This window comes from Podarcis filfolensis (genome assembly GCF_964270895.1).
Source record: "Podarcis filfolensis genome assembly, chromosome: 8".
NCBI lineage: Eukaryota > Metazoa > Chordata > Lepidosauria > Squamata > Lacertidae > Podarcis > Podarcis filfolensis.
The window spans coordinates 84,513,955-84,536,733 of record NC_139611.1 but is presented as its reverse complement, the minus strand read 5'-3'; the positions used below and the strand labels follow the sequence as shown (position 1 = coordinate 84,536,733).

At 46.7% G+C, this 22,779-nt stretch overlaps 1 protein-coding gene and 1 long non-coding RNA gene across 5 annotated transcripts in view; one reads left to right on the top strand and one right to left on the bottom strand.

Moving 5' to 3' along the window:
* Positions 1–22,464, top strand: part of SPRED3 (sprouty related EVH1 domain containing 3) — a 40,845-nt gene extending 18,381 nt beyond the window's left edge. For all 4 annotated transcript variants that reach the window (XM_083627583.1, XM_083627584.1, XM_083627585.1 and 1 more), the window contains exons 2-6: positions 8,030–8,201; positions 11,751–11,919; positions 14,083–14,150; positions 18,572–18,733; positions 21,401–22,464. In XM_083627583.1, the coding sequence (XP_083483709.1) occupies positions 8,034–8,201; positions 11,751–11,919; positions 14,083–14,150; positions 18,572–18,733; positions 21,401–22,117 (1,284 nt within the window). In that variant the 5' untranslated portion in view covers positions 8,030–8,033 and the 3' untranslated portion in view covers positions 22,118–22,464. The remainder of the gene's footprint in view (positions 1–8,029; positions 8,202–11,750; positions 11,920–14,082; positions 14,151–18,571; positions 18,734–21,400) is intronic.
* Positions 14,310–22,779, bottom strand: part of LOC310769244 — a 182,435-nt gene continuing 173,965 nt past the window's right edge. The window contains exon 2 of the long non-coding RNA XR_014551567.1: positions 14,310–14,501. This is a non-coding gene — a long non-coding RNA (uncharacterized lncRNA). The remainder of the gene's footprint in view (positions 14,502–22,779) is intronic.

Here is a 22,779-nt window from a genome sequence, read left to right as displayed (position 1 = left end):
ACCAGCCAATAATCCCAGCCCAGAGTTTGAATGCATCGGAGGTCCTGGCTGTTTCCCAGAATGCGAGTGAATGCAGGAATGCCGAGGGCACCGGTTGCAAGCTGCAGGGGGAGCTGACTGTGATGTCATCCCAGGCAGCATTCCAGCCTCCAGGGGGAGCCAAGGAGTCGGCAGCTGAGAGCTCTGTTTCCCATGGGAGCCAAGGTCAACTTTGCAGAGGCCGGAAGGCCAGAAGTAAACAAAGGAAAAAGCCTGCAGATGGCCCGAAGCAGAAGGGGGGTGAAAGGCCCACGCCAGTGGAAAACAAGGCTTTGTTTGCTGGCACAGCTTCACCAAAGGCTAAAGGCAAGTCTGATGGCCAGGAGCAGGGGGGCAAGCTGCAAAAGCCCACGCCAGTGGAAAACAAGGGTTTGTTTGCTGGCACTGCTTCACCGAAAGCCAAAGGCAGGTTTATTGTGGATTCAGGATGCACGCGACATATCACCAAAGACCGCCATCTGTTCATCTCCTTCACACCTCAAGATGGAGAGATCCACCTGGCTGATGGAAGGACTTTGCAAGCTGCAGGAGTTGGGACTGTGAAACTTGCAAGTTTGCATACTACCATCAGAGATGTACTTTTTGTTCCAGGAGCTGCGGACAATTTGCTTAGTGTCCCACAGCTCAATGGGCGTGGTTTTGAAATTACCTTCAAGAGGACTGTCTGTGTCATCAGAAAAGGCAAAGAGGACTTTTTGCATGCAAAGTTGTTGGATGGTTTGTTCTGTCTAACTTATGATGATGTTGCTGTGTCTAATGCTGATACTTGTTGTGTTGCACAAACTAACAAGGTTCTTCATGCAGGATGCATTCATGATGCACATCGCAGATTTTGTCACCTCTCTTGGCAAGCGCTAGCCAAGATGCCTGAGTTGGTTGAAGGTTTGGACATCAAACCTTGTAAATTTCACATGAAATGTGTATCTTGTGCAGAGAACAAGGTGAAGGTTGCTCCAAAAGGCAAGGAGTCTAGCAGGCAGGCTTCCAAACCCTACCAGTTAGTTCATGCAGACCTGGTAGGTCCTCTAGCGCCCTCTTTGGGAGGAGCAAGGTACTTCATGGTTCTAATTGATTCTTTTTCCAGGTACATTCATGTGTTTATGCTCGAGCAGAAATTGCAAGCATTTCCTAGGTTCAAGGCATTCTGTGCTTGGTTGGAGAATGCTCATGGTAAACGTATTGGCTGTCTGTTTACTGATCGGGGCGGGGAGTTCACTTCTCAGCAGTTTGAAGCTTTCCTGACTGAGAAGGGAATCCAGCATGACTTGTCAACGCCTAGATCGCCATGGATGAATGGGCTTGCGGAGAGAGCAAATCAAACGTTGCTGCAAGGAATAAAAACCTTGTTGCATGATGCCAACCTCCCTGAGAAGTTTTGGGGGGAGGCTCTCTCGAATTTTGTTTACACTTTTAATCGCAGACTGTCATCACCTATTGGCTGCACTCCCTATGAGAAAATGTTTGGTAAGAAACCTAACACCAAGCACTTGAGAATCTTTGGTTCTGACATGTGGGTACACACCCCACAAAGCAACAAGCTTGGGAAGCGTGGGGCACATGGTTTGTTCATGGGGTACGATAAAGGTGCATACAGAGTATGGATGACTAACTCAAAATCCATAAAGTTCACAAGGAGTGTTGAGTACAATCCTAAGTGGGGGGAAAATGTGGGAATTTTCCAGAGTTACCCAGAGGAGGATGAAGGTGATGTGAAGAAAGCAGATCATGCTGAGAAAGCTGAGGAAACTGAGGATGATGATGATGATGATGATGATGATCAGAGTTCGGATTCCAGTTCAGTGGGCGGCGCTGCTGCTGCTGTCAGTGACAGTGATGACACAGCAGACTACAAGAGCGCAAAGGCCTCAGTCAGACCATCTGATGCGTCTGACAATGAACTGGAAGAACCACTGTTCACCATTGGTCACTTTTCTCCTAAGAAGGAGGAGATGAGTCCAGAAGACTTGCGTCTAGTTCGCAGGTCTGAAAGGGCAACCAAAGGCAAACCTCCAAAGAGATTTGCTGATGAGTTTGCTAAGACGGCAACTGCTGTTCTTAGTAGCTCAGAGAAGGTGTGGGAACCTTCAAGCTTCAAAGAGGTCCAGGAGTTAACCTCTAAAGATGCTGAGCCTTGGCTTAATGCCATGAAGGCTGAAGTTGATTCCTTGAACAGGAACCAGACTTGGGAGCTGGTACCGGTAGTCCCAGGGATGAGACTAGTTGGCAGCAAATGGGTCTTCAAGGCCAAGACAGACCAGAATGGCAAGGTTATCAGACACAAAGCCAGATTGGTTGCCAGAGGTTTTTCACAGGTACCAGGGCAGGATTACCACGAGACCTACTCACCCACGGTCAAATATGAGAGCATTCGGCTGATGCTCAAGATCGCTGCGGAGGAGAAACTGCATGTTTCCCATCATGACATAAATACAGCTTTTTTTGTACGGGATTTTGGGGGAGGAGCTGTACATGCTTCCACCTGACGGGATGCAGATACAGAAGGGAATGGTCTGTAAACTGCGGAAATCCTTGTATGGTCTCAGGCAGAGTGCCAGGTGTTGGAACACAAAACTCACTGAAACGTTGCTTTCTCTAGGTTTTCACCAGGGCAAAGCTGATCCGTGTGTGTTTGTCAAGGAGGAGGGGCAAAACAAACTGTATTGTTTATGTTTTGTTGATGATCTTCTAATGTTTTGGAAGAATCAGGCTTTCTACCAAAGCACCCTAGCTCAGCTGAAGGAGCACTTTGACATGAAGGATCTTGGTGAGGTATCCAACTATCTTTCTCTGCAGGTGGAGAGGGACCAAGCAGGTAATTTTCTGGTACACCAAACACAGAAAATTGCTGATGTATTAACCAGGTTGAATTTGGTTGATGCAAACCCAGCAGACACACCGATGGTGACAGGTTACCAGGTAGACAGTACTGCTGAAGCGTTTTCTGACACAACGCTGTACAGATGCATTCTAGGCAAGTTGAATTTCATTGCTAGATGTTCAAGACCTGACATTGCTGTAAGCACTAACCTGCTTAGCAGACATGCTAACAATCCTACTGTTCAGGATTGGAAAGCTCTGAAGCGCATAGCCCGGTATTTGAAAGGGACTATGCACTACAGGCTGAGGTTCACCAGTCAGAAGACTGGAGGTCTTGAAATCTTTGCAGATGCAAGTTTTGGAAGTGACACCACGGATGGTACAAGCACTTCTGGAGTATGCTACATGTACAACCACTGCCTGTTTGACTGGTTGTGCAAAAAGCAGACAACAGTTAGCCTAAGTTCCTGTGAAGCAGAACTCAATGCTCTGTCATTTTCACTCATGGATTGTGAATGGTTGATGCAACTGTTTAAGGACATTGGGGTTTCTGTGAAATGTCCTATACGAGTGTATCAAGACAATAGATCTTGTTTGGCTTTGCTGAACTCGGAGAGTTGCAAGCAAAGGACCAAGTACTTGCAGATTAAGCTACATCGTGCAAGAGAGTGTATTCAGAAAGGACTTATTCAGGTGTCCTACATGCCAGGAAATGAAATTCCTGCTGATCTGTTGTCTAAGGTTGTTAACAGAGAACAACTGAAGGTTTACGCACAAAGGTTGCAATTGGGTTGAACCACAGGTACTACAGGTTACACGGAAAGGGGGAGGATGTTAGGATATTTCCGTTCCACCTTAAAAGGGTGCAGGATGTTTGTATAACACCCTGCGTAAGTTCCTGTCTCACAGGATGTTTATGTTATATGTTCCTTTCGTTTTTGTCTGTTATGCCTGAGCAGTCGGAGCAGACGGTCATGTTTTCTTTTGTTATGACCAACGCCAAATAAACTGTAAATATGCATGTTCTGCTCTCATGCTGTGCAACTTCTTGCTGTGTGAATTCTGCTGTTAATAGTGTGCTCTAAGCCACAGGCTTAGTGTCGCTAAATAGCTGATACTGCGTGACTACCAGAGGTCGATGGATCGTCCGGCACCGAGCTTGGCAGCTTCAGATGGACTCTATCTCCCTGGCAGTATCCCAACAACTATCCTTACAGGGCGGATTTGATTTAAATCAAATTGATTTTAATCACGATTTAAATCACTAGTCGGTAAGACTTGATTTAATTTTTTTTTTTTTTACAGAAAGACTCATTCTTTCTGGTGTAATCTTAATATTTACAACCAGATGAAGGTTTCATTTTTAGAATAACAAATTTTCAGAGTAGTTTTTACAGTTATATCAAAAAAATTTGGCTGTACGATTAGAAATACATAGACAGATAATTATGATATTATGGTGAGGTTAATAATAAGTTAACTTCATATTTGGAAAACTTTTTTGCTGTACTCTATTGGAAGGAGAAAAGTAATCATTCCCTTAATAACAATTTAAACAGTTTATTTAACTAAAACAGTAACATTATAGCATATGTATCCATGTTTGTTAACTGAGGTGGTTAAATAATTTTTATTTTGAAAAAACTTGGACTGAGTTTTAGCACACATGAAAAACTGAAAACCAATCCTTATTTCCTGATGAATAGCTTTTGGACTATAATGTAACTTAAATAGAAAACTATATTTAGAAAGATTTTTTTTCCTCCAAAAGCATTTTACGTATTTTAAAAATCCAATTTAAATTTTTAAAAATCCTATTTTTAATTTATTTATTTTTTAAATACTTTTATTTTTATCCACGCTGCATTATTTCTGTAATTGCACGTTTTTAAATATTGCATTTCAATGTTGTTTTGCATGCAATGTTGTCTTGCAATGTTGCCACATACCCTGCGACCTTAGGGTGAAGGGCAGGTAATAGATGACATCCATCTTTCTCGGGAGACAGTGGAAGTGTGCACATTTGGGGGTGAAGTCAAACTGTTGGAGAGTTACAGCACCTGCTGTGGCTGTAGAGACCGATACAGGAGAGACATGTTTTGTGTCAGCTGGAGCAGAGGAAGGCGTCTGGTTGTGCTGCTGCAGATGCACCTGGGCGTTCCTTCTCTCTGCCCTCCTCCTAGAAGCATAGCTGGCAACTGTCCCTTATTTGGCGGGAAAGTCCCTTATCCCAGTGCCATGTCCCGCTGCTGTCCCTTATTAATGATGTCCCTTAAATTTCCCGGGTTTCAAAGGAAGCAGCTCCTCTCCCTCCCTCCCTGCCGGCCAGGAAGGAGGGAGGCTCCAACTATGTTCCTTGGCTGCGTTGCTCACCCAATAAGGAGTCTAAGAACGACTGGGGGGGTGGAGCTTGCATGCCTTGTGCCGATCAAATTGGCCGCGTTGCCTGGGGACTCGCCTTTGCTCAGCGCTTCCCAGCAGAGAGGTGACGGTGGTTTTCCTTGCTGCGTCCCCTTTGCCAGGTTGCTGCGCTGTGGGAACCACCGCTTGAGGCTTTGTTTGGCTGCTGGCTGGGCTTTCTGCCTTTGGCTTGGAGGGGCTCAGAAGTCGAACATACCTGTGCTGGGAAAATCCCTTATTTTGGCTGATGATCCCTTATTTTCGAGGCTGCTGGCCCCTTATTTTCAAATCTGTAAGTTGACAGCTATGCCTAGGAGTCCTTAAACACCAACAACAAATCATAATAAATTGGTTTGTGTGTGAGAGAGAGAGTGTGGAGGACCGTTTTCTCCCATGGCACGCGATGATTCTGGGGCCATTTGGGGGGTTTCAAGGCAGCTCCTGCCTGATTGCTCCTCCTCTTTGCCCTCTTCCTCCCCCCCTTTTTTTCTTTTAAAAAATGCTTTAGATAATTAGAAGTTACCGTATTTTTTGCACCATAACACTCACTTTTTTCCTCCTAGAAAGTATGGGGAAATGTCTGTGCGTGTTATGGAGTGAATGCCTACGGGTGGTGGGGGGGGTCTGCTGCAGTCGTGAGCAGAGGATCCATGGTTCCCCTTCCTTCCCTCCTCCGTGGCTCGCTTTGAAACAGCAAAGCGGGAGAAGAGCCGCTGAGTGGGGAGGAGAGAGGGACAGAGCGCCTGCTTGCTTTAATGGAGCAAAGCGGGAGAGGATAAGCGGTGTAAGCGGCTCCTGTCCGGTTGGCTCCTTTAAAGCAAGCAGGCTCTCTGTCCCTCTCTCCTCCCCACTCAGCACCATCCTTCTCCACACACCCCATGTGTGCTCCTTGTCCCTTGAGTGCTTTTCCTTCCTTCCCCACTTAAAACGTGGTTACAAAGCACGGATCCACATGGATCCTCAGGAGTTTTGCGCTGGGTCACCCCAAATTCACCATCAGATCACATAGCATGTCCATGGCTACATCTTGCACCCAAAAAATCACTCGCCCTCTGTTGCCTGGGCTCGCAGTGGTGCAAAAATGTGGTTACAAAGCATGGATCCACATGGATCCTCAGGATTTTTGCATTGGGCTACTCCAAACTCACTGTCAGATCACGTGTCTGTGGCCACAGCATGAACCACAAAAATCATACATCCACTGTTTCGTTTAGAATATTTTTTTTCTTGTTTTCCTCCTCTAAAAACTACATGCGTGTTATGGTCTGGTGCGTGTTATAGAGCGAAAAATACGGTACTTGGAAGTATCAAATAGGCTTAGGATTAGAATAAGAATGAATTGTAAAGCATTAAGGATTAAAATACTAATAAAAGAGAAGAGGATAGTAAATTGAAGGAGTTAATTTTATTGGAAATATGATTTTGGAGAACTGTTATAAGGTGATTCAATGAAATTCAGTTGGGGGGGATTTGAGGAAGTCAGCTAACAATGAAAGTTAAATTAGGTCTTAGAAGTAATAAGTGTTTTTAATTTTTTCTCTCTTTTTTTCTTTAGTATTGTAATGTGTTTTCTTTTGTGTGTTTGTATGTTATTTCTGTTATAAATGTGGAAATTAATAAAAAAAATTAAAAAAATAAAAATGCTTTATTAATTTACCAATAAAAAACAATCAACAGCAACAATCCATAATCAAAACAAGGGGGGGAAAAGAAAAAGAAAAACACAGCAAAAAAGATGAAAAAGAAAAAACACAAAACCCAAAGATTTTTCCAACATACAAACTCATTTCAGAACTACAAACTGTATTTTAAAGAATCCGTACATAAGATTCCCGGGAAGAATTTACCTTCGTATTTATACTTTTCTACTTTCCACATTCTTTCTGTTCGTCTAGATCGCTCTGAATCCCTTATTCGTTTTCTTTTTACTCTACCTCTTACTATTACGTAATCTGTATTGAATTATTGATTGGAACGAGCTTTCCCTTATATCTGTGAATTCAATCAAGGCACAGCTAAGGGTGTTGTTGTTGGAACCAGGTTTTGGTTTTTTGTTTATTTTAATGTAAAATTGTAATTTATTTTCCTCCCAAGTATCCAGAATAGCCCACCAACAACAAATTAACAAAATGATGTTCATGTGGAAGTAAAGGATAAGGCGGTCCGATTACACCAAGGGAAACCTAGAAGTCCTGTTAATGGGATAGTGCAAGTTAGCAACATGTTGCTGGCCATGTCAGAACCTTCATTTGGATTTTAAAAAAAGTTTTACTTAACAATTTGACAAAATAAGAACTTTGGAAAGATGCTGTCCAAAATGACACTCACGTACAATGGTACCTCAGGTTAAGTACTTAATTTGTTCCGGAGGTCTGTTCTTAACCTGAAACTGTTCTTAACCTGAAGCACCACTTTAGCTAATGGGGCCTCCCGCTGCTGCCACGCAATTTCTGTTCTCATCCTGAAGCAAAGTTCTTAACCTGAAGCACTATTTCTGGGTTAGCGGAGTCTATAACCTGAAGCTTATGCAACCTGAAGCGTATGTAACCCGAGGTACCACTGTATTTACAAACCGCAGGGAGCAAAGGGGCAAAAAAGATTAAAAATAAAAACACAGAGAATTTATGAAAATATAGGTTTCCTATTTCCACCCAACAGGAGGGAACCATGTTTCGTCAGATCGTTTTCAAAACGGCTCCATTCTTGTTTAACCTTGTCTCCAGAGTGGTTTCTTCTGAATTGTGCTATCTCTTTGCCCTCTTTCCTTCCACAGTTACATGGTTCGGGTGCGGGCTGTGGTGATGACCCGAGACGACTCAAGCGGGGGTTGGGTGCCCATGGGCGGCGGCGGCCTCAGCCACGTCACCATCTGCAAAGTCCGGCGCCCAGAAGAAGGGCGTCGTCGCCAGTACCTGATCAGCGGGGAGCGCCTGCGGGACCAAACGGTGAGATCGACAGGGGTTTTATTCGGGGAGAAGAGGGGGTTCGCGATGTGCAGCTGGCGGGAAGGGAAAGAGGAGGCTGCAAACAGAAGAGCCCACCATTGAAATAAACGAAGCAAAAGGGTTTTGGTGTAACTTCGACGCCTCCCTTTCCGTGGAGCATAGCTGTCAACCGTCCCTTATTTGGCGGGAAAGTCCCTTATCGCAGCACTGTGTCCCGCTGCTGTCCCTTATTGATGATGTCCCTTAAATTTCCCGGGTTTCAAAGGAAGCAGCTCCTCCCGCTCCCTCCCTGCCGGCCAGGGAGGAGGGAGGCTCCAGCTGTGTGGCTTGGCCCCCGGGAGCCCCTCCCCGCCGGGACTGGTGGGAGCCTCGGGCCCTTCCACCACCATCCTCCTCATGGCCGCCAGACTGAGCGTCTCTGCCTGGGGTAGCATCTTCGTAGCTTAGACTTCGTTTTGTGTGAAAAGTGGTTGCCGCTTGTAGTTATTTAATTGCAATGTTTCATCAGCTTGAGCAGCAACCTCTGGAAATGAAGGGCTAAAAAACCGGTGCTTCTCTCCAAAATTATCCCGTCCCTTTTAACTTCGTATTTCAGCTGGTTGATTAAAATCCCTTATTTTGGCTGCTGATCCCTTATTTTCGAGGCTGCTGGTCCCTTATTTTCAAATCTGTAAGTTGACAGCTGTGCCACGGAGGCGCAGGTTGCAGCCACAGCAAAGTTGGCATTTTTCCACCTCCGCCGTATTATGCAGTTGGTCCCTTACCTTTCTCGCCCTGATCCGGCCACAGTGATCCATGCGACGGTCACCTCCAAGCTTGATTATTGTAACTCACTCTACGCGGGGTTGCCCTTGAAGCTGACCCAGAAACCCCAGCAGGTGCAGAATGCCGCGGCGAGGCTCCTTACGGGGTCCTTGCCGCGGGATCACATTCATCCAGTGCTTTACCAACTGCACTGGCTCCCGGTGGAGTACAGGGTCAGGTTTAAGGTGCTGGTTTTGACCTTTAAAGCCCTACGCGGCCTAGGACCCACATACCTACAGGACCGCCTCTCCTGGTATGCCCCGCGGAGGACCTTAAGGTCCACAAATGACAACATTTTGGAGGTCCCAGGTCACAAGGTGGTTAGATTGGTCTCAACTAGGGCCAGGGCCTTTTCAGTACTGGCCCTGACTTGGCGGAACACTCTGTCCCAAGAGACCAGGGCCCTGCAGGACTGGACATCTTTCCGCAGGGCCTGCAAGACAGAGCTGTTCCGCCTGGCCTTTGGTTTGGACTCAGTCTGACCCTTATGTTTCCCTCCCTTTATGGTCTTGATTTATCGGCTACTTTAAAATGAGGCTGCATTTTAAATTGCGTTTTAACCTGTATTTTAAATTGCGCCCCCCTCTTTTCCCCCTATTATGTTTTTACTGTGATTTTATTGGTGTTAGCCGCCCGGAGCCCGGCTCTGGCCAGGGAGGGCGGGGTATAAATAAAATTTATTATTATTATTATTATTATTATTATTATTATTATTATTATTAAGCATCAGGGGGAGAGCATTTGCAGATGGTTCAGGCAGCATTTCTCAGGAGAGCCTGAAATCCTTGAGAGACGCTGGACAACACCAAGCTAGATGCAGGAACCGCCTGACTTGCACCACATCCGAACCATGCATTTAAAGGTCCACCAGGCCACTTCAAATAGGCATGGCTCCCTCCAGATAATCCTGGGAACCGTAATGGGTTAAGGGGGCTGGGAGTTGCCAGGAGACCCCCCTATTCCCCTCCAGGATCCACCATTCCCAGAGTGGTTTAACTATCAATCCCTCTCCCCTGGGAACTCTGGGAATTGCTGTGGGCATCCGTCTGCCTCAAAAGACAACGGAGTGCGCTTCTGGGGGTTAAGTCAAACCACTGGAGAATCACAGCACCTGCTGTGGCTGCAGAAACTGGCAGAGCCTAACTGCCACCTCCTGTGTTGTTTTTGTTACATTAGCAGTGCTGGGGTGCAAGCCTGGACAGTGCGTATGGAAGTCCTGGGCTGCCCAGATGACAGGACCCGCCTCTCGGCCTCATGGTTGTGGTCTAAAGGAAAGCAGAGCAATACGTTTGGCACCAGCTTGGCTGCTGGAATTATAATAACATTTGCAAGAAGGCTTATAAGGCACCATCCAACCATCGTAGGGACCCCGCTCCGAATTTGTGTAGGGTTTACTCCTTAGCCTTTTCTTCTCTTGAAGATATCCCGCAAGGCAGCAGAAGGTTAGGATCGGAGTTTTCCTTCTCCTAGATGGGGTACCTTCCCAGGTTGATGAGCCCCACCTGCCCCTCACTTCCCTCTACAGCAGGGGTCAGCAAGGTTTCTCTCGCCTGGGCCAGTTCACTCCCACGGAGATCGCTCCATGGGCCGGATCGCGGTTTCCGGTGTCGGTGCCTGCGCAGACGCGGTTTCCGGAGTCGGTGCCTGCGCAGACGCGGTTTCCGGAGTCGGTGCCTGCGCAGACGCGGTTTCCGGTGTTGGTGCCTGCGCAGATGCGATTTCCAGCGTTGCGGAAGCAAGTCCTTGTTCCACGCTGCACCGGTTTAGTGCAGCGAGGAAGAACTCGCCAAGTAGGCAGCTCAGTTCGGGGGTGGCTCATGGGCCATTTAAATGACCCCCATGGACTGCTTGAGCCCACTGCTGGTCTCGTCCACCTGTGGAACGGCTTCCCATCATATGTCAAGGAAACAAACAACTATCCGAATTTTAGAAGACATCTGAAGGCAGCCCAGTTTAGGGAAGTTTTTAATGTTTGATGTTTTATCATGTTTTCAATATTCTGTTGGGAGCTGCCCAGAGTGGCTGCGGAAACCCAGCCAGATGGATGGGGTATAAACAAACAAACAAACATAGTAATATTATTATCTGCCAGAGTCTGTCTTTGCATGCAGGGAAGTCCCTAATTCACTGAGGGTTTGAGACTCATTGGCTACCCTCACCTGCTTTAGTTTCCCTGTTGAAGATGTTCCCAGGGTGTGACCGCTGTCGCATGTAGACAGCTTCTAGGAGCCACAGGTGAGAGCTGAGTGCAGGGTGGGGACCAAAGTACCCCAGGAGGAGCACGGCGTGTCCCCCCCTCAGAGGTACTACTCTTCCTCTTAACACCCCATACACCCCTCTGGCAATAGTAGCTCTGTGAAACCATCCCACCCGCTGGAAGGGGCTGCACAAAGCCAAAGGCCTGGCAAAAACTAAACGCTTTTTTGTCCCCTCAAGATCTGGCACCAGGCGAGCCTTCCCAGAGAGAGCATTCCACAAGCAAGGTGCCACCACTGAAAAGGCCTGCTGTCGTGTCGCCGCCCTCAGAACCTCCAGCGGAAGTGGCACAATTGCCTTCGGTGGCAATTGTGGGTTGCGAGGTCCTGCTATCTTTGTTTGGAGAGGAGCTTTTGCTTACAGCCTCCCACTTCAAGGGGCAGGGCAGATGCAGATTTGGGGTGAATCCAGCCCTTTCTCCCCTCTCTCCCAGCCTTTGACCTCGGGTGGCGGCTGTTTCCCCTCAACCTCCTTCTTTCCCTATGGCAGACCATCTTGGAGTGTGCTCTGAAGAGGGACCTCGTCTACAACAAGGTGAACCCCATTTTCCACCACTGGAAAGTCGGAGACAACAAGTTTGGCCTCACTTTCCAGAGCCCTGCCGACGCCGTGGCCTTCGAGAGAGGGGTGCAAGCTGCCCTGGAGGAGATTGCTGAAGGTGAGGGGGCAGCGTGGTGGGCGGGCAAGGTGACCTGCAGAGTCAGGGGCATCAGTGCTGCTTGCCAGGTTTTTCACACTATGCACTCACCCCATGCTTTTCAACATCTACATGCAGCCGCTGGGAGAGATCATCGGGGGGTTTGGGCTGGGTGTTCATCAATCTCTTTCTCTCTTTCTTTTTTAAAAAATAAATTATTAAAAATTTCAACACAATAATTTTAACAAAAAATACATCATCCACATTGTCCCCCCCATTTCCCCCCTCCCCTCCCCCCCAAACAAAAAACCCAACCTCCCATCCCCCCCCCCCGGACTTCTCTCAGCTCCTTTCTCTGGTTTCTCAACACATCTTTCTGTCTGCATGTTGTGAATGTTTATTCAAAACCGGCCAAAGAGTCCAGTTCATTTTGTTGCTTCTTCAAATATTTCGTAAAAGGTTCCCATTCATCTTTAAAATCACAGTTGTCCTTGTCACGTAGTTTGTGTGTCAGTTTTGCCAATTCCGCATAATCCATCAGTTTTTCTTGCCACAGTTCTTTCGTCGGGATTTTCTCATTCTTCCAGCCTTGTGCTATTAAAACTCTTGCCACCGTTGTCGCATACATGAAAATGTTTTACAATTTCTTTGGCAGGTCTTTCCCCACAATCCCTAATAAGAAAGCTTCGGGCTTTTTCACAAATGTTAAATGAAACATTTTCTTTAACTCGTTATATATCATTCCCAAAACATTTTAATTTTGCTACAGTCCCACCACATATGATAAAAAGTCCCTTCTTTTTCCTTATATTTCCAACACAAATTTGAGCCAAGCTCTACCTCTCTTTCAAATCAGAACCAGTGAAGGCGGTGAAGGTCCTGTGTGAGTGAGTGGAGGCGGTTGGAGGATGGATGACAGCTGACAGATTGAGGCTGAATCCTGACAAGACAGAAGTACTGTTTTGGGGGGGCAGGAGGCGGGCAGGTGTGGAGGACTCCCTGGTCCTGAATGGGGTACCTGTGCCCCTGAAGGACTAGGTGCGCAGCCTGGGAGTCATTTTGGACTCACAGCTGTCCATGGAGGCGCAGGTCAATTGTGTGTCCAGGGCAGCTGTCTACCAGCTCCACCTGGTACGCAGGATGAGACCCTCCCTGCCCGCAGACTGTCTCGCCAGAGTGGTGCATGCTCTAGTTATTTCCTGCTTGGACTACTGCAATGTGCTGTATGTGGGGCTACCTTTGAAGGTGACCCGGAAACTACAACTAATCCAGAATGCGGCAGCTAGACTGGTGACTGGGAGCAGCCACTGAGATCACATAACACCGGCCTTAAAAGATCTACATTGGCTCCCAGTACGTTTCCGAGCACAATTCAAAGTGTTGGTGTTGACCTTTAAAGCTCTAAACGGCCTTGGCCCAGTATACCTGAAGGAGCGTCTCCACCCCCATCGTTCAGCCTGGACACTGAGGTCCAAATCAATTTTTAATCACGATTTAAATCACTAGTCAGTAAGACTTGATTTAAATCTCTCTTTTTTTACAGAAAGGCTTATTCTTGCTGGTATAATCTTAATATTTACAACCAGATGAAGGTTTCATTTTTAAAATATCAAATTTTCAGAGTAGTTTTTATGGTTATATCAAACATTACTGATTTGAGTACACAATTAGAAATACATAGATAATTATGAAATTATGGTGAGGTTTAATAAGTTAACTGTTTATATTTGGAAAACTTTTCTGCTGTACTTTTTTGGAAAGAAAATTAATCATTTCCTTAATAACAATTTATTTAACTAAAACAATAACATTATAGCATATGTGTCCATGTTTGTTAACTGAAGTGGTTAAACAATTTAAAAAACAACAAACTTTAGCACGCATGAAAAACTTAAAACAAATGATTATTTCCTGATGAATAGCCTTTGGACTATAATGTAACTTAAATAGAAAACTATCTTTAGAAAGATATTTCTTCCCCAAAAGCATTTTATTTTTAAAATCCAATTTAAATATTATTTAAAAAAAAAATGATTATTTTAAAAAAATCATTGATTTTTATCCATCCTGCTCAAGAGTACATGGTACTATCTGCAGCCTAGCTGAAGCTTTGCTGTTTAAAATGGGGTGTGTGTGTGTGTTTTTGGTGGCGTAACTTTTACCCCTCTGTTTTCATTCTCTCAGGTTCCCTCTCGCCTTCCTCTACCTCCTCCTCTCAGGACGACGCCGACGGGACAGACGAAGCTCTTGCCGTAAGCAGTTTCCTGACATTTCACTCGCGGCACTTCTGAGTGTGTGCAGAGCGCCTTACTCCCTTGGCAGGAATCATACTGTAGCCTTATTAGACTTTACTGACTGGTGGGGTCTGCGTTGCTCCCGGGAGGGAGGAAGGAAGTCAAATGACACCGAGGTTGATTCAGAGAAAAAGTTTATTCTGCTCTCCGGATAGCAGAAGGCACTTGCGTGGTCAGTCCACAGCAAGTCCAAAGAAATGAGAAATTTCATGCAGTATATATATCCTCCAGGCACCCTCTCCCCCCTTCCCCAGGAATCCAACCACGTCAGCTTATACTTGCAGGTTGACATCACAGATGTTCCTCTTCCTGTACTCTTGACCATAAAAGGGTGTTCCTGTTCCTATACTCTTATCTTGGAGCAAGAGGTCACCAACTCCTGGCGCCATTCCTAGACTAAGTCTATGCGTCAGAGTGTGGTCTTAATGTAAGATAGGATAGACAGAGTGCCATCCCTGCTCCACTGGAACAGCCAGGGCCATCCATTGCCGTCATGGACTGATAAAGGAGAGCGCTTTGAGCACTTGTTTATACAGCTGGCTTTCTGTTTATACATTGACTCATGAGCTCAAGTTAATGCATTTTAGAAATGCTCCCTTGCAGCAGGGGGGAAAATGTGGATTTGGGGTCCCGTTTCAGACTGACTGTACAGTCAGGTTTTTAGATTTGGGAAAACCATTCCTTCAATACAACCACAGAATTGTAGAGTTGGAAGGGACCCTGAGGGTCATCTAGCCCAACCCCGGGCAACGCAAGGATCTTTCGCCCAACGTGAGGCTCGAACCCACTACCCTGCGATTAAGAGCCTCGTGCTCTACCAACCGAACTTATCCCAGCAGCTCTTCCACCAAAAACTCCAAAGGGTTGCGCCCAACGTTCGTCAGGCCCTTTGGAATTAATGGCAGGACTAGCTTAGCTCCATTAGTTTCACTGGGTCTACTCTGTATCTAATTTAGTTGGGTGCAGCCCAAAATCTGCACAAGGGAGTGCTTGCTGCACAAGGTGGACCTGATCCTGCACAGCTCTTCTTATAATCTCATGAACACCCCAGGAAATCCCAGATTGCATGTTTTGGTTTGGCTTTCCAAAATAATAATAATAATAATAATAAATTTTATTTATACCCCGCCTTCTCCAGCCAAGACCGGGCTCAGGGCGGCTAACACCAAATATAAAAACAATTGATTGAAATACAGCTTAAAAAACAAGATTAAAATGCAACATTAAAGCATTAAAATGCAGCCTCATTTGAGTGGAAACTCAAACACTTTTTTGGGGATAAAAACGTCTGGCTAACTATCCAGACTGGTCCTACGTGGGCCAGAAAAAAGCCAGGGAAGTCCCCAAATAGGAGTTACATCACAGGAGGGGAAAGGAAAAAAGAAAGAGGGGGAGGGAATCAAATTGAATCAAGATTCTTTCCCTCATGATTACCATCAAAGGGTTTGCAGGAGCATGTCCGTTTCCTGCGGAAAATTTGGAAAGCTGTTTTTTTTGGGGGGGGGGAGTGGGCTGACTCTAATGCCAGCTAGGCCAGATATATAAAAGGATGTCACATAGAGGAGGGAGAAATGTTGTTTTCTGCTGCTCCAGAGAAGCGGACACGGAGCAATGGTTCCAAACTACAAGAAAGAAGATTCCACCTAAACATTAGGAAGAACTTCCTGACAGTAAGAGCTGTTCGACAGTGGAATTTGCTGCCAAGGAGTGTGGTGGAGTCTCCTTCTTTGGAGGTCTTTAAGCAGAGGCTTGACGACCATATGTCAGGAGTGCTCTGATGGTGTTTCCTGCTTGGCAGGGGATTGGACTCGATGGCCCTTGTGGTCTCTTCCAACTCTATGATTCTATGATTCTATGACAGAAAGCTGGGCTGAGAGAGAGAGAGTGAGTGAGTGAGCGGTCAAAGCTCACCCAATATGTTTCATGGCTTTCTGTCCATTTTACTTCCCATTTTATCATCACGACAAACCTGGGAAGTGAACCCACATACTCCACCTTGAGTGTCACAAAGTTGCAGTAGTGCAACGGATTAAAATAAATAACTGAAGTTTTGCACACCCTGCGTGCCTCTCGACGGGGACTGAGCTTTTGGACTTCAGAAACAGGCGTCTAACATGAGCCGCAGTTTGGCTGCAAGCCACCTCCATGCCAGTAGGGGCACTGTGGGCCAGGCAACTGGGAGGAGAAGCCAATGTCTGGACAGCAAACTTTTTCAGCAGGGGGCCGCTCCACTGTCCCTTAAACCTTGTGGGGGGCCAGACTATATTTTGAAAGAGAGGGAAAAAACGAATTCCTATGCCCCACAATCAATCAATCAATTATCAATTATCAATCTTTATTACAGTCCAGAGACCCAACAGATCGTTACAAAGCAATACACAATTCATACAGCCTACCTCCAGGTTAAACAAGCATTTTGTTCAGAATATAGGGATCATTGTTTCTTGCAACCACCGATAAAAACTTTGCTACTGCTAATGTTCTAGCGTTTGTCCGGTCTTCCAATAGGAACCTGACATAGTGAGCCTCTGATTTTCCCGGGAAAGGTACTAGCGAGGGTAATATCAGTTCAGCCCTGGCTTGCTCATATTTTGCACAGTGCAACAAAATATGTTTTATGGAATCGATATCTTGAGCACACGAGCAAAATCTGTCCTGGTAGGGAACTCCTCTCAACCTGCCATCCAACACTGCAGAAGGAAAGACATTTAGTCTGGCTTTGGTGAAAAGCCTTCGATAGTTTGGTACTGTCAGGTTTTTAATGTAAGATGTTAACTTAAAGAGATGCCCATATTGTACTCCTACTGCCAGCGGACTAGAGACTGCGTGTGATCGAGATCGCAAGTCACTGTGTGCATTATCCCATAATCTTTGCTTTAACATCTTTTGGGCGCCTTCATAACCCAGGTAATACAGTTGGGGGGGTGACAGACCAATAGAGGTGGCTTTTTTAGCCATGGTTTTCTGCCATTTGCTGACAAATTCCTCATTGGTCAGGTGTTGGTACAAACCCTTCCCTAGATCAAACACTGAAATCCTGAACCAACGTTTTAGGGCAGCCCACCACGCTTTTGTTGAAATTGGGCATTCACCAGCTTCTAACACAAGTATGGAGTTGGGGACACAGTTGGGTTCTTGCAGCAGAGATCGTAGAAATTTTGCCTGAAAGCCATCTAGCTTTGGCAGGTCCCCATTATGCCAGACATTTGCAGTGTACAGGAGTTGCGAAACGGGTTTTGCGTTGAAAACCCTTAAGGGTTTGCCCCACAAATAACCCAGAGATGCATTTTAAATAAAAGGGCACATTCTGTTGAGATGCGTCCAAGAATATGGGGGCAATTGGCAGGCCCCCAGCCGGCTCCAGCCCACCAGCCGGCAGCCGGGCGATCTCCGGTCCTTGGTTCAGCATGTAACTGCGACTCGAGCTTCAGAAACCTTCAGAAGCTGAGCATGCAAGCCAACAGAGAATCAAACTCTTCGCAACAGAAGGGCAGATAGAGGCTGTGTAAAGTTTATTTACAGGCATTTTATTCAGCATCAGGACAAAGGGCAAAGCATGTCTTCTCCCCTTCGTGTCCAAGCAAAAAGCATAAGCAAAAGCTATACACAAACGGAAGTTCCCAGCAAGCTGTGCCGGAATGTAAACAGGCACATGACACACAACAGCCTGTTCCTCTTAAGGTGGAACGGAATATCTTAACACATTCTTCTTGTTGTTGTTGTTTAGTTGTTTAGTCGTGTCCGACTCTTCGTGGCCCCCTGGACCAGAGCACGCCAGGCACTCCTGTCTTCCACTGCCTCCCGCAGTTTGGTCAAACTCATGCTAGTAGCTTCGAGAACACTATCCAACCATCTCGTCCTCTGTCGTCCCCTTCTCCTAGTGCCCTCCATCTTTCCCAACATCAGGGTCTTTTCCAGGGAGTCTTCTCTTCTCATGAGGTGGCCAAAGTACTGGAGCCGCAGCTTCAGGATCTGTCCTTCCAGTGAGCACTCAGGGATGATTTCCTTCAGAATGGAGAGGTTTGATCTTCTTGCAGCCCATGGGACTCTCAAGAGTCTCCTCCAGCACCATAATTCAAAATAATCCATTCTTCGGTGATCAGCAACTCTCCACTATGACCTGTCCATCTTGGGTGCCCTGCTCGGCATAGTTCATAGCTTCTCTGAGTTATTCAAGCCCCTTCGCCACGGCAAGGCAGTGACCCATGAAGGGGTAATACATTCTACTCATGTAAAAACATGCTGATTCCCGGACCATTCACGGGCCGGATTGAGAAGGCGATTGGGCCGGATCCGGCCCCCGGGCCTTATGTTGCCTACCCATTGCCTGGACCAAGGGGTAGTGTGGGACTCTGCCAACTCTCTTTCTCTCTTTCTAGGTCCACACGGACAGCGAGTCCTCGTCGAACAGCCGCAAGGAAATGCTACCCAAACCCATCACCATCGTCACCAGTGAGTCCTCCTCCAGCTGCTACTTGCGGTCCCCGGTCTCTGAAGAGTTCTCCTTCAGCACGGCACAGGGAGCAACGTCGAGCGGGCCGGTACGTGTCTGGGGCTGGGGTTGTCTCTGGGGCTTCTGGGTTATAAAATGTGGTTGTTTTGAGAAGCCCTTGCTGCTGTGGGGAGTACTCTTCAAACTACAGTGGTACCTCGGGATGCGAACAGGATCCGTTCCGGAGCCCCGTTCACATCCCGAATGGAACGCAAGATGCGACGGCGCGTCTGTGCGGGTTGTGTGTCGCTGCTTTTGCGCATGCGCGTGACGTCATTTTGAGCATCTGCGCATGCGCGAGCGGCGAAACCCGGAAGTAACGCACTCCGTTACTTCCAGGTTGCCGCGGAGCGCAACTTGAACACGCTCAACCTGAAGCACATACAACTCGAGGTATGACTGTATTTATTTATGTAATTACAGTGGTATCTCGGGTTAAGAACTTAATTTGTTCTGGAGGTCTGTTCTTAACCTGAAGCACCACTTTAACAAATGGGGCCACTGCGCTGCCGCTGCATGATTTCTGTTCTTATCCTGAAGCAAAGTTCTTAACCCGAGGTAATATTTCTGGGTTAGCAGAGTCTGTAACCTGAAGTGTCTGTAACCTGAAGTGTCTGTAACCCGAGGTACCCCGTATTCATTCATTCTTATACCCTGTCCATCTAACTGGGCTGGCGTCTTCCAATAAAATTACCACCACCACCATAAAAACCTTTCCGATTCAAGGACAATCAAAAGAAACATTCAGACAATTCAGTGCAGTGCAGTATACAGTGGTACCTCAGGTTAAATACGCTTCAGGTTACATAACCCAGAAATAGTGCTTCAGATTAAGAATTTTGCTTCAGGATGAGAACAGAAATTGTGCTCCGGCAGCGCGGCAGCAGCAGGAGGCCCCATTAGCTAAAGTGGTGCTTCAGGTTAAGAACAGTTTCAGGTTAAGAATGGACCTCCGGAACGAATCAAGTAGTTAATAATAAATAATAAATAATAAATTTTATTTATATCCCGCCCTCCCAAGCCAAAGCTGGGCTCAGGGCGACTAACAACAACCCGAGGTACCACTGTAGAATAGTATCAAAACAATTTTTTTAATTGCAGAATATGCATAGATATTCCCAGAGCATTCCACAGTTCTGCACGGCATATTGTCATGAGCAGGGCTTTTCAACTCTGACAGATATGAAAGATCAGAGAAGAGAAAGGCTTCTCTGTGCTGACGAGGAGATGAGTCTGTTTGCCTCGTTAGAACTGAAATAAATGAGATTGCAAGCAAGCTCACACTTCTCATTGAGTTTGTATACATACTTAAGATATGTATGCAAGAGGCTTGTTTATAATTATGTTTGGGTATGATTCCTGTTCTTAGGTGCCTGCACTGTTTTATACTTTCTGTATGTCTTGTCACCATATTATAAAGCAGTTGTGTTCTATGTTACAAATCAAGCACTGCTAAGAGTGGCTTTCTTTTAAAAAAAAAAATTAAATCAACCTTTATTATACAGAAATATTAAAATACATACAATATAAAACATTACATTTCAGACATTACAAATTACAAATATACAAAAGAAAATAGAAGAAGAAAAAGAAAAGAAATAGAAAAAGAAATAGAAGACGGTTTTATTTACAATTAAGAAAGAACTGTCTGACTATACCCACTGTACTATTTTGAGATTAGTTTTTTTACACAGTTTCCTGAAAATACTTTTCTCCATTTTGATTCTAGTTTCCTCCAATAATAATAATAATAATAATAATAATAATAATAATAATAATAATAAAATTTTATTTATATCCTGCCCTCCCCAGCTGAAGCCGGGCTCAGGGCGGCTAACAATATTACCTTATGTTACAAAACTCATTCAATATCTGCCATAAAGCTTTTGTTATCACTGTGACCTTTGAGATATACTTTCCATTACTATCCATTCTTTATCAACAACTTGTATCGAGTTTCCTTTCACTAACCCAGTTATCCTTGCTAACTGTAGGTATTCTACCAATTTGGTCTGCCATTCAATTTTGGAGGGGATGGTTTCGCTTTTCCAATTTTTTGCAGTTAGAATCCTGGCAGCCGTTGTGGCATACATGAATGGTGGTCTAACCTTCTTTATTTCCGTTGTCATAATAAGAAAGCCTCCGGTCTTTTAGTGAATGGGAGCATGAACATTTTTTTAAAAAACTCATTATACAGTGGTACCTCAGGTTACATACGCTTCAGGTTACAGACTCTGCTAACCCAGAAATAGTGCTTCAGGTTAAGAACTTTGCTTCAGGATGAGAACAGAAATCGTGCTCTGGCGGTGTGGCAGCAGCAGGAGGCCCCATTAGCTAAAGTGGTGCTTCAGGTTAAGAACAGTTTCAGGTTAAGTATGGACCTCTGGAACGAATTAAGTACTTAACCCGAGGTACCACTGTAAATGATGTCCCAGAATTCTTTAATCTTTTCGCACTCCCACCACATATGCAAGTATGTTCCAATTCCTTTTTGTTGGCTTATTTTGTGTTTCCCAATTCTTAATAAAAAAATTTGGTGTGGCACTCGCAAATTTTGATCCTGAAAGTGTGGCCCAGGGGAAAACAGTTTGAGAGCCACATGCTTTTAGGGATTTTGCATTGTAAGTGCTATTGGCGGTAGCGCTTGCCTGCATTTCTCCGCCCTGCTTCGGCTGTGTGATAACCACACCTGTGTCCTTTCTGCCCCCTTCTGCAGGTGCAACCCCAGACCTTGCAGCAGCTGATGCTCCCCGACGAAGAGGAGCTGGAGAGCATCACCCCTTGCAAAGAGCTCTGGGTAACCAAAGGCTACGAGGACTACCGCCGGGCGGTGGTTCAGAAGCGGCAGATGGACCCGGACAAAATCGACATGTGCGTCCACTTCGAGAAGGGAGGCGGCGGCGGCGGCAAGTCTCCGCGGGAGAAAGAGTACTGCTTGCCCCCCGGGGCCGAAGGACGGCTCAAGGACCCCAAGGCCTCGCCATCCTGCCACATCCACGGCGCCTCCTCGCCGCCGCGGCACAAGCCCCTGAAGGAGCAGCAGCAGCAGCAGGCACCCCCCGGCGCGCCGGGCGTGGAGGAGGACACGGTGCCCTCCCGCTGCGTCTACTGCCGGGACGTCTTTAATCACGAGGAGAATGGGCGCGGACAGTGCCAGGATGCCCCCGACCCTATCGGCCGCTGCGTCTACCAGTTCACCTGCATGTGGTGTGCGGAGAGCATGCTCTACCACTGCATGTCGGACTCCGAAGGAGAGTACTCGGACCCCTGCTCCTGCGACACCGGGCACCCGCACTTCTGCATCCGCTGGATGGCCCTCATCACCCTCTCCCTCGTCGTCCCCTGCATGTGCTGCTACCTGCCCCTCCACGCCTGCCACACGTGCGGCGAGCACTGCGGCTGCTGCGGCGGCAGGCACAAGGCGGTGCGGTGAGGAAGCCCCCGGAGGGGTTCGGCGCAGGGCACAAGGGTTTTGGCCGCCGAGGCGGCAGGCAGCTTGCCGAGAAAGCCGGAGGTTTGCTTAACAGGGGCCTGCTCCTCCCCGATTCCCTCTCCTTTTCCCTGCTCTTCTTAGGACACTTTAGGGGGGAAAAGGGGGGGTGTGCGTTGTGTCCCCAGGCTGGCTGGCGGAATCCCCTTTCGTTTGTGCCCTCTCTCTTTTTGGAAACCCTTTTTTTTCCGCAACGTGTGGCGTGGTAAGTAGGGGAAATGGATGGCGACGTCTCGCCCGCTTGGTGGTTGGGTGCTGTTCTGCAGAAAGTAGCTGGTTTGGTGGGACCTCTTTCGGGTGTTAAAACAACAGCACATGGGGACTTAAGGAAAGAAAAGGAACTGCTTTAATATGGAAGAGAGAAGTGAATGAAGACGCTGTAAGAAAAGGGACTGGTGTCTGCCTGCTGACTGCCCCCCATTTTCGTAGCTGAGTGGTTCCTGCAGCGTCCTTTAAATCAGCCCCGTGTTTGCAGAACTGCTACGGATTTTGAGGTGGGAAGAAGCAGGCCTAGGCAGTTTTGATTCCACCAAGCCAGAGGCAGCCCACCCCCTGCGTATTTGGAGGGGGGGCATTCCCAGCTGCTGAACAACAACACTCCCTTG